This window comes from Mizuhopecten yessoensis, unplaced genomic scaffold (assembly GCF_002113885.1).
Source record: "Mizuhopecten yessoensis strain PY_sf001 unplaced genomic scaffold, ASM211388v2 scaffold10849, whole genome shotgun sequence".
Taxonomy (NCBI): Eukaryota; Metazoa; Mollusca; class Bivalvia; order Pectinida; family Pectinidae; genus Mizuhopecten; species Mizuhopecten yessoensis.
Genome location: NW_018408752.1, coordinates 327750 through 344626, shown reverse-complemented (window position 1 = coordinate 344626; position 16877 = coordinate 327750). Strand labels below are relative to the sequence as shown.

Here is a 16877-nt window from a genome sequence, read left to right as displayed (position 1 = left end):
GTTGCGATAATAAATTGGTGCGACGTATTGTTAAATTATCAAACATGGCTATAGGTCATAAGGTTGTTGGATTTTATTTGGAAATAAATATTGCTACAATTTGACATTTATATGACAATTTTACCGGTTCTCAAATTTTCTGAATTTTTCGCTATCGTATCTCAACATAATGCACCAAATAATATTAAAAGATTTTTGGTGTACAAGAACCGGAAATTGGTGTTTTACTTCCGTAAAACAATTGATGTAGCAAAAAAGTGTATGAAAATACCAACATTTTTAGAGTTTAAGATTTTATAACTTTTTAATTATGCAATGTTTTGTTACATATTTGAGTTCATAATTTGCAGCAGATCCTATTTTGAATAATATAATACTATTTGGTAGCGTAAAACATTGTTTTGATAGTTTTTTGGACAAAAAAGTGAACCCTGTCGTACACCTTTGGAAGGCGGCACTAAATAGTTCATAGCACAGGCCCTGGGGACCTTTTTAATTTAAAAAAAATATTTCATGGGTCGTGTCTTAGGGAGCTACAAATATAACCCAGTACTGGTTAAATTGCTTTGTGGGCAAAATTCTTTTGTTCCTGTAACAGGTCCTTTGTACACATATCTAAAATACATTTATTTAGTACAGAGGTAAAAAGTTTACAAAGACAGCTAATTAAACTAATACCTCTAAAGTTTAAAAATCCACATTATTCAATTTATTTCCGTAAGTTTTACAACTTATAGGATTTTCAACAAATAATTTCATATAAGTACAACATATAATTACATATTACTGGCACATTCATCACAAATCAGTAGCAACAACAACATCATCGAAATCATAATTCATCGCTTTCATCATTATCATCATCATCATCATCATCATCATCGTAGTGGCCGTCGTCGTCGTCTTATAACTCATCATCATGAAATAATCATCTCTTTAAATCAACATTAAATACTACATCATCATCATAAAACTGGTACATTTTTTACAAATCACCGATATTATTGAAATCATTACCACTTTCATAATCATCATCATCTTTATAATCATCATCATCATCAGCAGCAGCAGCAGCATCATCATCATCAAAATATCAACATCATCGAAAACATCTATATCATCATCATCATCATCATCATCATCATCAACAACAAAAACAAAAAAACGTTGAGTATTTACCTTCTTAAACATGAAAGATTGTTCGACTAAAACATGGACATGATACGATTGAGTAATACAAAATTACGTAAAACAAACTTATAAGTTAAACAATTCTTCGTTTGTTAGCTTCAGTAATAAATTTACCTAACACATTCAGTTCTTTTACATTGTATGTATTTACTAATTCGATAAGTCTGAATACAGATGGTTTTTGCCAGTAATAATTTTTAATATATTTTCTCCTTAGATCTAGATGACGTGGGCAGGTAAATAAAAAATGAAATTCATCTTCTATCTCTATTAGGTCACAGTTGCTACAATATCTATTATTCCTTGCAACATTCCTGTATCTTCCCGTTTCTATTGCAAGATTTTGAACTGACATACGTAATTTGGTAATCATAATTCGACGTTGTTTTGGTATAAACTTTGTTAAATAATATTGCAACATCACGGTATCTACCATGTATCTATATAGATCACATTTACTTGAGATGGCCAACGAGTTGAATAAAGTTTGTTTTGCCTGATCATCTATGCGCTGTTTAATAATAGGTAGTAGACAGATGTCGGTAGCTGCCTGCCTTAACCATATATATCCAAACCCTAGTTAAAAAAAAATCTGCTTTATGAATAATAACCAATTTCGTTTCGGGTTTTCCCTCCAAGTTTCTTTCAATAAAAACTGATATGCTTCTTTTAGAATACAATTTTCACAATTTAAGAACTTAAACCAATATTTAAACATTTGAAGCATCTGATTGTTTGCCAGAGGAAGTCGTCCAAGCTCAAAATATACCATAGCATTGCACGTAGATTTTTTAATACACAGTATATTTTTACAAAATTCCATATGAACCCTTTCTATTTCAACTCCTTTATAACTACCCCATATTTCACAGCCATAATATAATACACTACTCACATATGTGTCAAAGAGGTGAAGCATAGTTTTGATGTTGATCCACAATTGAAATTTTGTTGCCGTTATACACCCAGCTTTCTGATTCTCTAATAATTCCATTATTTTTGAGAACCATAATTAGGGTCATTTAAAACACCTTTCTTATAGACAGGAATAATTATTGCTGACGACCAATTAGAAGGAACATAACCAGATTCTAGTAAATAATTAAACAACGTAGATAAAGTTGGAAGAAGTAATTCCTCGCCAGCTTTTAAACATTCATTTAACAAACCATCAGGTCCATGTGATTTACCACATTTCAATTTCCGAACAGCATTTTTGACTTCTTGTAACGAAATAGGAGCATCTAATTCCTCAAAAACAGTGTCATTATCAGTGAGACTAAAGTCGTCATGATGGACTGGATCACTATCTTGTTGTACAGAAGACAGGTTTTTGAAATGATTGTACAGTTGATTACCATTAAACATTGGTGTTTTAGCTTTCTTCTTACCAAATTTCTTATTAAAAGACCCGAGGTTATGTTTTCTCATATACTCCAACATATATCACCTTCTGCGCTCAAATATTACCTCTTAAACTTACTTTCGAGGATTTTGTACTCTTTTTTCTTACGGATAAGAACAGTGCGTGTCTAATAACATTTGTTAATGTTGAATTTCTTCAAAGCAACTAAATATTATTTACATGGAGCTCTAACACGTACGGTCGTTAAATCAGGGCTTATCTTCGGAACTAGAAAAAGTATGGGTGTCAACTTTAACAGGGGGCTTATCAGTGTTATTCTTGGGCGGTTTTCTTAGAAAAAAAGGTTGCATAGTCCCAAGTAAAACATCAATAAAATTACCTACGCAGGTATCAATAGAATCTTGATCTAATTCATCATTGATTAAAACTGATTTCTTTAATAAGTCTAAATTAACTCTTACAGATTCGATTGATTATTTGCTCAATACCCAAATCATCTCGCCCCGGAATCCCAAAGACCCAAAATATCTCGCCCTGGAATCCCCCAGACCCAAAATATCCCGCCCCGGAATCCCCGTAAAAAAATCATGGATTTAGATCATCTAGTGGCAACACTAACGAAACAAAATCAAAGTATGTTTTGAGCAGCTTTATCAACAAATATTAATCTTATTGTATCATGTTTATGGTATACAACGTTAAATAAATCGTCTTAATCGTTTGGTAACCCTTTTTGATTTTCTAATTCAGTGCCTGATGCTGCTTAGCGAACCCTTGCGGTCCTGCGCTGCAAATCCTTGAACGTCTGTAAATCAATATGGCCGCCCATACAAAAACTGAGGAGAACAGACGTGGACCTACGAAGAAAGTGTGCTAGGACGTTGTTCTATCCTTAATTATGGACGAACCGATGGAGGCTGAGGCGGATTCAACACAGCCAGATTTGAATCCAGAGGAAAAAGATGACCAGTCGAACAAATCTCCACTTTTACGCCCTGGAAATATGGGTAATCAGATTGAATGAAACTAAAAGATGTCAAGTCAGAATAATCGTTCTTTAATATTTGTCTTTGGTAAATGATATCATAGTCAAACGTTCACTGTCTCATTCAATGCCTTCAGACAGAAACTTAAAGATGCTGGCGTTGATTTGACAATTCGATGTATTTCGTTTTGTTTAGAGTAACTTGAGTAAGAAATTCATTGGAAGCAGTCTGCCGACTTGCCACTTGGTGACTCGGATCTGAATCTAGCTCCTTCTATATACAGAAATAGTGTTTTCATCATAAAACTTTACCTTTATATTAAGATAAAATACCATAATCAATTTCAAACATTTACTTCAATCGCACAGGTCATCGTCGATACATAAGTTCAGTTTTGTTCTATCAACAGATCAAGTAAAGCATAACATATACAGAAATATACTGCACAGCTCGACAGTAATATGGATCTTACACCCTTTGGAACGTGTGTGTGTGTGTATTTAAATTGATTTCAAAGGAGACGATCAATCTCAGTGGTTTATTTTTATCACAAGGAACAATAAAGGGCACACTTAGCCACAACACATTTATTGAATTAAGTATTGGCATTTGCAGTCATCATGTTCAGCTGTTACCAAGTGTTTGATCAATATGACTGAATCACTTAGCCTTAAGTAACCATATTAAGTTATATACACTAGCCTGTAATGCACTGATTTTGCTGGACTGTCTGTGTAATTGAGGATTATCAATTTCAGCTTTCATTAAGAATTCAACTGAACATTTTATTTTATAACATGCATGTACACGATGCAGTTAGAACACTATAGTCATTTATTTTTATTTATTCATAATATTCACATATATACTCGAATCATATAGACTGGTGGTCGTCACATCTCATCTTTAACCATAATGAGCTGTCGTTGGATCCTTCTGACCTGTCCTGCTTGCTTCCTTATTCTGTACTCTGCCAGTACTGATCATATCATTTTGCATATATATTTTTCTATAAACTCATCATGTTCTGATAATAGTACCACATTGAGATTTGTGTTATATCTTGGACTGACTGTCCCATAACGTATAAAGTTAGTCCCCCAAATCAATCTCCTTATATTAGCATTAACACAGCCATTATACTTGCCAACTCTCCTTATTTTGGAGGGAAACTCCCAATTTTGGGCCCTGAAATAGCACATTTTTAACCAATTAATTTGTTAGATTCTTCTTACATTTTAGAATCTAATGATTTCATCTGAAAGAACAACTCAAAATGTGCCATTTTAATGTGTTATTTTTTCCTTAGTGTGTTTATACACACACATTATTAATGTTTTATTTTTAGTATATGGAATCTCCCCATTGCAAATTTCAAAAGATTGACAATTACGCAGCCAGCAAAATTGCTGATAAGTAAAGTCAAATATCATTATCAATCTATCAACCAATTTTTGGGAATGGACATTTTATTACATATTTATTAATCAAAGCTATGGAGGATTTTTATTGAAACTTCTATAGATACATGTATATATCTAACTTGACTTATGTGTAGAAATTAAACAAGACACAAGTTTATAGTGAAAAAGGTACAGTACATCTACAAGTGTCATACAGTAAAAAGAGGAATGTATAGATCTGTGACATCAGGGAACACTTATGGTGTTGATTTATAAGACACACACATACAACTGTTCTTTAAATTATATGTGTGTGTTTTTATTTCTGTAAAAAAAGTGAGTCTTATGACAGGTTAACAATGGAGGCGACACAGTGTTGTAATTAAATAATTAATGTACTAAATGTTGTAACAGTGATTGAATAGTTATTGTATTACATGTACCGGTACATGCTGAAACAGTGATTGAATAATTAATGTATTAAATGTTGTAACAGTGATTGAATAATTAATGTATTAAATGTTGTAACAGTGATTGAATAATTAATGTATTAAATGTTGTAACAGTGATTGAATAATTAATGTATTAAATGTTGTAACAGTGATTGAATAATTAATGTATTAAATGTTGTAACAGTGATTGAATAATTAATGTATTAAATGTTGTAACAGTGATTGAATAATTAATGTATTAAATGTTGTAACAGTGATTAAATAATTCATGTATTAAATGTTGTAACAGTGATGATGACCATTACAACAGAGGATTATGAGTCACTTTACTGGCCGAAGCTGGAGGGGGCCATCAACCAGCTGCTGACAATGTCTCCAGGACAGTACATGGCCATCTCCTATGAACAAATGTACAGGTAATTATTACTTATACCTACAAACAACTGTGTAGGGTAAAATCAGGTCCCAAAAAGGAGAAGGAGTTAGAGAATCAACGTCCTGGTTGTCGTGGGTCGTAAGTGGATTGTAGTTGAAATCGAAGACGGATACCCTACTGTATTTATTAATGCTCCATCAAGGAAGGTCAACACAAATAATAGGAAAAAATGAGTAACAACATTCAGGTTCTGAAGTTTATTTAACCACAAATAGACTACAGAATCTAGAATATAGATACTGTTGCTTCATCTTTCCTACTGTTTGTATGTGATAAATATATCATCTTCTCAAAACTGTCAAGTTCAAGTACATACAGTTGTAATTCAGCATGGCCTGAATACATCCTCGGCCCCAGGTGTGTCATTTGTACCTGGGAACGAGGATGGCCTGAATAAGGCAGACATTGTTTTTCCCTGTTAAGTGTCTGAATGGTTAGAGCTGGATTACTGGGACAGATTGGTATAGAAAATAGTCATTATGTCCTCTGAATTACTGGGTAGATAGTGGAACTACCAGATTAGTGGTAGCTTGATAGTGGGATGTCCCCATTACGAGTGATGGCTGGGTATATAGTGGGGGGAAAAATCACTAATAACACTGGATCCTTACAAAAGTATTGTTATAGGATAAAGATGACTTAAATGGGTATGTGCCATGTGTGACAAAGAAATAATGCCAACAGTACAGAAATTATGAGTTTGTCAAGTATTTGACGTAATTATCTGCTTCTTTATCAAGATACATAAATAGGAAACCATGGAACAGAACATTTTATTGAAAAACAATTGAAATAAAGTAGAACAGTTGATATTTATAAAAAATAATCTCCTCTGCTATTGGAGATCATGACAAAACCGAACCTTGAAAGTATACGATATTAGTCGTGAGAACCTACAATAATGGTTTACCCAATGATGATTAATTAAAATATGGTGTAAACTCCCTTAAAATAACTGGTCAATATATGGTAAATATCTATTGGTAAAAAATAAGTCTTTTTTTTTAATAAACATAATAATTTATAAATACACTCTGCTACAGGTTGAGATAAACAGGTGAAAATCCTATACTATCTTCTATAAACAAATGTGCTATTGGAGTAAAAAATAACCATAAGAATAATTATTATTTTCCACTGAACAAATATTCAAGAGAAAGTTTTACACCTAATTATTACAAAGCAATGATATGTGAAGGTCAAAGTATTCCTAAGGATGGTAAAACTTCCATCTCCTATACTAACAACAGGTAAAAACTCCATCGGTACAGAATCTTTGATCTTGCATTTGTAGGGAAGCAGATTATGTATATTGACAAGAGACAAACAAAAGAATTCACCTGAACCTGTGAAAAAGATAATATTTTAATAAGAATTTTCCATTTTCATGTACATAAAATATCTTCTTTACAGCTGTGTGTACAAGTGTGTATGTAAACAGTTTTCTGACCGCCTATACACTGACCTGATGAACCATATGATACGGCACCTCAAAAACCTCAACCAGCAACTAGAATCTAGTGTGAGTACAACCTTATACACCAGTTACTAGAATCTAGTGTGAGTACAACCGTATACACCAGTTACTAGAGTCTAGTGTGAGTATATCCTGATACACCAGTTACTAGAGTCTAGAGTGAGTACAACCTTATACACCAGTTACTAGAGACTAGTGTGAGTACAACCTTATACAGTACAACCTTATACACCTGTAACTAGAGTCTAGTGTGAGTACAACCTTATACACCAGTTACTAGAGTACTGTGAGTACAACCTTATACACCAGTTACTAGAGTCTACTGTGAGTATAGCCTTATACACCAGTTACTAGAGTCTAGTGTGAGTACAACCTTATACACCAGTTACTAGAGTCTAGTGTGAGTACAACCTTATACACCTGTAACTAGAGTCTAGTGTGAGTACAATCGTATACACCAGTTACTAGAGTCTAGTGTGAGTACAACCTTATACACTTATACACCAGTTACTAGAGTCTAGTGTGAGTACAACCTTATACACCAGTTACTAGAGGCTAGAGTGAGTACAACCTTATACATCAGTAACTTGAGTCCAGTGTGTGTACAACCTTATACATCAGTTACTAGAGTCTAGAGTGAGTACAACCGTATACACCAGTTACTAGAGTCTAGAGTGAGTACAACCTTATACATCAGTAACTAGAGTCTAGTGTGTGTACAACCTTATACATCAGTAACTAGAGTCTAGTGTGAGTACAACCTTATACGCCAGTTGCTAGAGTCTAGAGTGAGTACAACCTTATACATAAGTAACTAGAGTCTAGTGTGTGTACAACCTTATACATCAGTATCTAGAGTCTAGTGTGAGTACAACCTTATACATCAGTAACTAGAGTCTAGTGTGAGTACAACCTTATCCACCTGTAACTAGAGTCTAGTGTGAGTACAACCTTATCCACCTGTAACTAGAGTCTAGTGTGAGTACAACCTTATACACCAGTAACTAGAGTCTAGTGTGAGTACAACTTTATACATCAGTAACTAGAGTCTAGTGTGAGAACAACCTTATACATCAGTTACTAGAGTCTAGTGTGAGTACAACTTTATACACCAGTTACTAGAGTCTAGTGTGAGTACAACCTTATACACCTGTAGCTAGAGTCTAGTGTGAGTACAACCTTATACACCTGTAACTAGAGTTTAGAGTGAGTACAACCGTATACACCAGTAACTAGAGTCTAGTGTGATTACAACCTTATACACCAGTAACTAGAGTCTAGAGAGAGTACAACCGTATACACCAGTTACTAGAGTCTAGTGTGGGTACAACTTTATACAGCAGTTACTAGTGTCTAGTGTGAGGACAACCTTATACACCTGTAACTAGAGTCTAGAGTGAGCACAACCGTATACACCAGTAACTAGAGTCTAGTGTGATTACAACCTTATACACCAGTAACTAGAGTCTAGAGTGAGTACAACCGTATACGCCAGTAACTAGAGTCTAGTGTGAGTACAACCTTATGCACCTGTAACTAGAGTCTAGTGTGAGTACAACCTTATACGCCTGTAACTAGAGTCTAGTGTGAGTACAACCTTATACACCTGTAGCTAGAGTCTAGTGTGAGTACAACCTTATACACCAGTAACTAGAGTCTAGAGTGAGTACAACCGTATACACCAGTTACTAGAGTCTAGTGTGGGTACAACTTTATACAGCAGTTACTAGTGTCTAGTGTGAGTACAACCTTATACACCTGTAGCTAGAGTCTAGTGTGAGTACAACCTTATACACCAGTTACTAGAGTCTAGTGTGTGTACAACCTTATACATCAGTAACTAGAGTCTAGTGTGAGAGCAACCTTATACATCAGTTACTAGAGTCTAGTGTGAGTACAACTTTATACAGCAGTTACTAGTGTCTAGTGTGAGTACAACCTTATACACCTGTAACTAGAGTCTAGAGTGAGTACAACCGTATACACCAGTAACTAGAGTCTAGTGTGAGTATATCCTGATACACCAGTTACTAGAGGCTAGTGTGAGTACAACCGTATACGCCAGTAACTAGAGTCTAGAGTGCGTACAACCGTATACACCACTAACTAGAGTCTAGTGTGGGTACAACTTTATACAGCAGTTACTAGTGTCTAGTCTGAGTACAACCTTATACCCCTGTAACTAGAGTCTAGAGTGGGTACAACCGTATACACCTGTAACTAGAGTTTACTAGAGTCTAGTGTGAGTACATCCTTATACACCTGTAACTAGAGTTTACTAGAGTCTAGTGTGGGTACAACTTTATACAGCAGTTACTAGTGTCTAGGGGGAGTACAACCTTATACATCAGTAACTAGAGTCTAGTGTGAGTACATCCTTATACACCTGTAACTAGAGTTTAGAGTGAGTACAACCGTATACGCCAGTAACTAGAGTCTAGAGAGAGTACAACCGTATACAGCAGTTACTAGTGTCTAGTGTGAGTACAACTTTATACACCAGTTACTAGAGGCTAGTGTGAGTACAACCGTATACACAAGTAACTAGAGTCTAGTGTGAGCACAACCTTATACACCAGGAGTCTAGTGTGAGTACATCCTTATACACCTGTAACCCAGTTACTAGAGTCTAGTGTGAGTACAACCTTATACACCAGTAACTATACAATCTAGTTTGAGTATAACTTTATACATTAAGTAAGAAATCCACATTATGAAGTATGAACTTGCATCAAAATAATTATTGGAGTTGATCATGCTATAACTTAAAAAATGTTTGTTGCAGATGCATGTAGAAAACTCCAAGTCTTTCTTAGAGAAGTTTTCCTTCCTGGTAAATCAGTATATCTTAGCGCTTGGAGGTATTGTACCAATCTTTAATTATATGGTAAGTTTGCAAGTTTGTGACGTGTTAAACTTTTTTATCACAGGATTATCCTGTTATTCAATGAATACACCCATGTCAATTTTGTTGATAATGGAGTGAGTAGATCTAAAGCGGTAAGAACTTTACACTTCAAGAATGACCTGAACATTTCGGGGTTTTTCCCCCCAATCTTCACCAAAATTCTTGATTATGCGAAAATATAAATCTTGGATTTGTTGCTATTTTATATGAGATATATGAAACTTGTTACATTCTTTTTCATATTAGCTTGACAAAGGCTTGCCTATATGAACAATTTTTAGACTCATTTTATAAATCTAGTGTAAGATTTTGTATAACTAATCCAATTGATATCAGCCACATTCTTGACCCACTATTAGGAAAAATGTTCTTTTGGTGTGCTGTTCAAAATGAGTATATAGAATGTACATGTAAGTATAAAATATTACACAAACCTTTCAGAAAATCCAGCAAAAAAACAAATCTTATTTGTAATCAATCTTAAGAATCCAACATTTTCTTTGTTCTAAAACTTAATAATGTACCAGTTAAATTGTCAAAGTCACACTTTTCAAAGGTTTATTGAGAAATTATAAAGGATTTCATGTCTTGTTGTTTCAGAATCGTTTTTATGTTGAAACCAAATTAAAGACGGATCTTAATGAAGAACTGAAGAAGCTTTTTAAACTACATATATTAGACCTTCATATAAGTGTTTTATTAAGTAAGTCATTTACTCTATATACATAGCAGAGATATTCTTTGATAAAACATTTGCATGAACTGATATTAGAAATGGTTCCTTTGCATGAATAACTATTTACATTCACACTGTCTCCTTTCTAAATGAAACAGCCAACTAAAGATTGCAATAACTACATCATCAATACATCATGAATGCAGATTTTTTGACGTACGATTTCAAGTTTAAATTTCCAATGTCCTATCTGCCAGTTTGCAGACTGAAATGCTTTGAATCAGTTGCTCACACGACTGAGATTATTGGAGTCTTATTCCATAACAATTGTTTCACAAGACAAGAATTAACATTGTATGCCTACTGCTTATTTTCAATATCACCATTTCACAGATCATGGTGGCAATATTCGTTGTATTGACATTCAAGACTTCCATGTAGCTCTGCATAATGTTCATTGTTTGTTTGTGGAATGAGATAGACCTAATTCTATGAATGGTAGGTATCATATAAAAAAAAAGTTTTTTATAATTTTTTGCAGCATTATTAGAAGAAGCAAATGCAAAACCTTTCACGATTTCCCCGCCAGTGATGGCCAACACCATCAAAAACATTCACTCCATAAATCCAGGTAGGACAAACACAGGAATGGTATATGATAAGAACAGATGATTGGGTATAACTAATATTTAATGGATCATGTAGTGCTTGTCGTATGTTATTGTGTAAAATGTTTCCCTCCTCTCATCATGTGTAGTACATAGTCTATTCTAACTCCCTGCAGGTTTTGTGACAATAATTTGTCATCTTTGTGCCTCTGCATCATAGTAAAAAGTGCCTAATTCTGTTAATATGGCGCTTCCTATCAGTATCACTATCTGATGGGGTTTTTGTGCCTCTATAACTGCAACGTTAGGAGATATGACGCTTCCTATCAGTATCACTATCTGATGGGTTTTTTGTGCCTCTATAACTTCAACGTTAGGAGATATGGCGCTTCCTATCAGTATCACTATCTGATGGGGTTTTTGTGCCTCTATAACTGCAACGTTAAGAGATATGGCGCTTCCTATCAGTATCACTATCTGATGGGGTTTTTGTGCCTCTATAACTGCAACGTTAGGAGATATGGCGCTTCCTATCAGTATCACTATCTGATGGGGTTTTTGTGCCTCTATAACTGGAACGTTAAGAGATCAAAATGCATCTTTGCTCCAATTGCATCAGGATTTTGCTTTTTCCAATTTAGAAAAATATCTTTTCTATGACATTCATCTTAACATATGGTCATCAAATGCTATAGCTTGACAAAAGGACCTGTTGGTCTTGAAACGTTGCGACACGTTTAATACGTACATTGGTTGTGAAGAAAGTAAAAATTTAATATCACGTATTTCCAAACTGATGAATCTTATTGAAGATGTCATCAAATGATCTTTGTCAAGAAGCTTTATACCATTAAAAGTTGAATGTATGTTCTTTTCTTTTATCAGAATATGCCAAGATGAAACCCGAATTGTTTGCTAAGTTCATTCCAAGTATACTTCCCCAGACCTCTGTGACGGACCTTGACCGCTACATCGAGGAGGCACAACAGATACAAAGAGACTTAAAAGTCCTTCCCGACTTTGACAGGTAAAAATTACAGCAATCTTGTTAAAATCAAATCCTTCACTATTTTTGTCTATGATATACTACTGTATAGTATCTGATCACACAGCATAAGAGGCCACATTCTTGTTGCCAGTCAGTGTATGTGAATCTCACAATTTGGAAGGACAGAGTGAACTATTTGGGTTTTTTTTTTAAGCTGCAACAAAGATAAATTTCTTATTTAACTATAGTGTCAAGTTTTAACCTAACTGGAAATATTTTCTCCTTTTAATATTAAAGTTTTATCATCTAGCCTTTAAAAACAATTTGCCCAATGTTGAATTCACTAATTAAACTTAGAGGAACTGCTTACGTTTATAGAATATTTTTCACAGCAGAATATTTTTCACAGCTTCTTGAATTTGCTCTATTTTAAAAAGGCTCATAGTAAATTAAACCAGGCAAGATTAAATTTCACATCTTTACAGAAATTCCAATATTAAACTTAAAATCACCTAATTAAAGCATTTTCTTTAATTATGAATTCTGAGTGTTTCCCACATTTATTAATATGTAAAAAAGATTTGCCAATATCAGATTATAGACATGTCTTTAAATTATGAGAATCATGATATTCAAAGAATGAATCATATTAATTTGTAAAAAAACACAAATGGGAGACTTCTCTGTCCTGCACAAGTTATTATGATATTGTAGTACATTTTGTAATTGCAAAATTGAATTTTTTAGCTGTCCTTCACGAAATAAACGTACAAATGAAGATGATGGTAGATTTGCCAAATAGTGTGAAGTGAGGAATGAAAAGCACTTGTGATATGATTGAGGTAAGACAGTTTCATGAAAACATCGAATTGGATTACTCTACTTTTTGCATAAACCTGGACTTGAAGTCTTACAAAGGGACATAACTCAACATCCTTATTGAATATTCCGTCCAACAATTGTTCTTGAAATGCCTTGAATAAGACCACTTGATTATTTATATATCACATTGACGCACACATCTTCATATTTTGTCATACTTATGTTTACATAATTTTTGTGTTTTTCCGAATTTCGCTTTTAATACAATCTTTATCAGCCTGGAGTTCATAATGAAAATTACAGATCTGCTCTTGAGAATGATTTGCCCCCTCCCACCTAGATTTTGCCTCTTCTTGCATTAATGTAGTATATTATTTTGATTTTTTAGAGAGGTGATAACTGCTTGCTGCAACAAGGAAGTGGCTGACAGATTACTTGTGCGAAAATGGAGTGAAAGTCTGAGAAGAGGGTTGATAGAATTGGGTTGATATCTGGGCGGTACAGATGGTTGTGATAGGCTTAGATGAGTAGATGTCTGAGGGTACCGGTATTTGTGAGAGTAATGCTTGTTGGGGCACCAACCTGCTGCGTCAGGGGCTGAGATCATGGAGTGATGTGGGACGGACAGCTGCAGGTTGATTTCATTTATCAGTAATTAAACAATTCTGTGTAGTTAAGTCTTCAAATTGTTCTGCTTGAGATCTCTACACCAGTAAATCAATGAGGATTGGAAATATCGCAAGATTTCATTTATTGGATATTTTTTTTCTCAATATGTAATTTTTTGGTTTGGTCTACAGTAAAAAGATGTAAATATTGTCATGTAATTTTTCCCTACTTTGAGAAGCATGTATTGGAATTGCAAAACAACTTTTGCTTGTAATTTTGAAATTTGATTTTTTTAAATTTTAAAATGGAATTAAAATTACACAAAGCGAAAACTTTTATAATATTTTAACTGAAAACCCTGTCCTCACATTATCTGACCTTTATTACGATGTAATGTAGCACCAAGTGTAGATTTGTGTACCTTTGCTGCTTTTTAGATTTGTTTGTGTATATAATTGACAAAATTGTCTTGTTTTTACAGTTCTTATTTTAAATTGAAGACTAATTTGAAATAAAATGTATTCAGAAATCCTTAATAGTAAGGGTAACAGTTGTGTGGAAGACAGTAAGATTAACACAGGGGCATTACAGACAAGCATCACACAGGGTACAATGTATATTATTGAAGTTTGATCAGTGATATCATACCTTACGAATGTGTATTGAAAGAGATCAGACTGAAACTATTGGATAAGTCAATATATGTACATGTATTACGCAATATTTAAAGGATTTTGTATGCTTCCTTGTGGGTTAAAAACACATGTTACCTGTCCGTGCACAATCAATGGAATTATTTAAAGATTCAATGAAAGCAAATCCTTTTCTTTACATGTATTCCTTTTCAATAGTTTGTTTTTGTTAGAACACTGGGTTTTTCACTGAAAATTGAATAAGAATTATGAACGTGGATTTTAAATGATAAACTTATAGGGTACTTATTTTAGCAGACACAAATTTCAGAGTATTATCAAATTTTGACAGATTCGTGCATTGATGAATTGGCACACTTGTAATGTATGCAATCGAAAACTAAATAGAGAATTTTCAATCAGCCCCCCCAAAAATTTGTGCAATGTTTAAAATGCAAAAAGTGCATAATTATAGTACTGCTAAAGTTTGTATTACGTTAACAGTACCCTGGAGATATCCCAGTGAATATTTATGTTGTCATGACCACACATCAAGGAAATGTTAAAATCGTGTTTGTATTACAAGGAGTCGGTCTGAGTCGAGAAAAGATGCAGTAAAACCCTTAAATGGAGCCCAGTGGGAGTGTGTTTGTAACCTGCTTGATATATAAATGGTCCAGTTGATCTTCATTTGTGTATCAATGATATGGTTGAATGTCATTGTCTTGATCAAGTGTGAAATTGTTTGTTTCGAGATTAAGAAATAATATTTCATAGGCAATTGTAATAAATGTAATATTTTTTTCCATTTTACATACATAAGAAAAATATTTCTTACAGATCTATTATTAGTCTAACATAATTTGCTATCCCATAGCCATCATATGAGAGTTTGAACATAGTACCCAATTCATCTTTTTCAATTTACTACCTACAGATGCATCCAAAGAAAACATAACATTTAATTTATTTATTTTTACAATTTTGGTTCAACATTATTTCACCCATACATACTGTATATAGCAGTAGTATGCTGCTCTCAAATATTTCATTAATCTCATATATTGGAAATAATAATTTTCATAAGTGTGAAGTATTTACTTTCCCTAATGTGATACAAAGTGAGGTAAGAAATCTGGAAATTCACTGGAAATTTTGTTCACGCTCTTAAAAAGTAAAAAACCAAATGAAGAGGGATGATATTGATCTTATGAATGCTTCAAATAAACAATCCCTACATTACAAAAATGAAAACTAGTGGTTTGCTTTATTTTGTTGTTTATCAGCTATAACCTTTTAGATTTATGCATTTTATTTTTTTTGCTTTTTATATAAAAACTGAAAGAAATAGAGAGAATCCGTAGATGTTATTGAAGTGGTACATCATTAATCGATGTCTGGGCTACTGGAAATGTTTTTTGGGCCTCAATAATTTGTAATCTGGATCTCATTTATCTGTTATCAGGTTCCCAGTAATCAAATAATTTGTGTCTCATTTACCTAAAATTCAGGATCACAATTTTAAAGACTATGCCTCAAAATTCAGAAAGTCTGAATGTCAATAACCTGGTAATGTAATGCTGAAACTTAAAAACTATTGAATAGTACTGAATCATATTAAAAAGACTATAAACAAGATCAGGTACAACATTTCAAAGCTGGCTATTGATTTGTGTTGACAAATCTACCTGCAGCTGTTTCTTGGGCAAAAAATATGTTCAATCTATATTAAGAATATGTCAATTTATATTAAAAAATGAAGTAGATTTTTCTGACCATTCTCCTTTCAAAATTGTGTTCCAATATAGCACAGGTCTGTTTTATGGTGTGAAATTAGCATTCTGTTTTGAACTTTTTAAAATTACAACTGCTGTTTTATTATTTGTTTTCATTCATTACTTCTCAAATTTGTTCTCTTTGTTTTATCAACAACTAAAAAAGAAGATCTAGATATTACAACATTGCCTTATAAATTCCCCTTATAAAACATCAATAACATTATCATTCAACCCAAAAGGTGTAAAAGAAATACTGTTTTATTGTGTTCATTTTAAAAGTGTCTAAATATTATGCATAATTGTTTTTGAATATTTGTATTTGTAAACATGACAATAACAGTGTTATATAGATACCTGTTTTTGAATATTTGTAAACATGACAATAACAGTGTTATATAGATACCTGTTTTTGAATGTTTGTAAACATGACAATAACAGTGTTATATAGATACCTGTTTTTGAATGTTTGTAAACATGACAATAACAGTGTTATATAGATACCTGTTTTTGAATGTTTGTAAACATGACAATAACAGTGTTATATA

At 33.3% G+C, this 16877-nt stretch overlaps 1 protein-coding gene across 1 annotated transcript; it reads left to right on the top strand.

Annotated features, from left to right (window-relative positions):
• Positions 1 to 3369: 3369 nt before the first annotated feature.
• Positions 3370 to 16664, top strand: LOC110463005 (CDK2-associated and cullin domain-containing protein 1-like). The gene is made up of 9 exons (XM_021517316.1): positions 3370 to 3564; positions 5688 to 5814; positions 7248 to 7356; positions 10097 to 10198; positions 10820 to 10922; positions 11437 to 11526; positions 12389 to 12530; positions 13239 to 13333; positions 13702 to 16664. The coding sequence occupies exons 1-8, from the start codon at positions 3456 to 3458 to the stop codon at positions 13291 to 13293; spliced, it is 837 nt and encodes a 278-aa protein (XP_021372991.1). The 5' UTR covers positions 3370 to 3455; the 3' UTR covers positions 13294 to 13333; positions 13702 to 16664.
• Positions 16665 to 16877: the final 213 nt, after the last annotated feature.

What these genes read in the sequence shown, in the direction of transcription:
- LOC110463005 (XM_021517316.1), top strand. Translation starts at nt 3,456, where the DNA reads ATGGACGAACCGATGGAGGCTGAGGCGGATTCAACACAGCCAGATTTG. An exon ending in TTTACGCCCTGGAAATATGG is followed by an intron (nt 3,565 to 5,687) that starts GTAATCAGATTG and finishes ATGTTGTAACAG; the next exon opens with TGATGATGACCATTACAACA. An exon ending in TACCAATCTTTAATTATATG is followed by an intron (nt 10,199 to 10,819) that starts GTAAGTTTGCAA and finishes TTGTTGTTTCAG; the next exon opens with AATCGTTTTTATGTTGAAAC.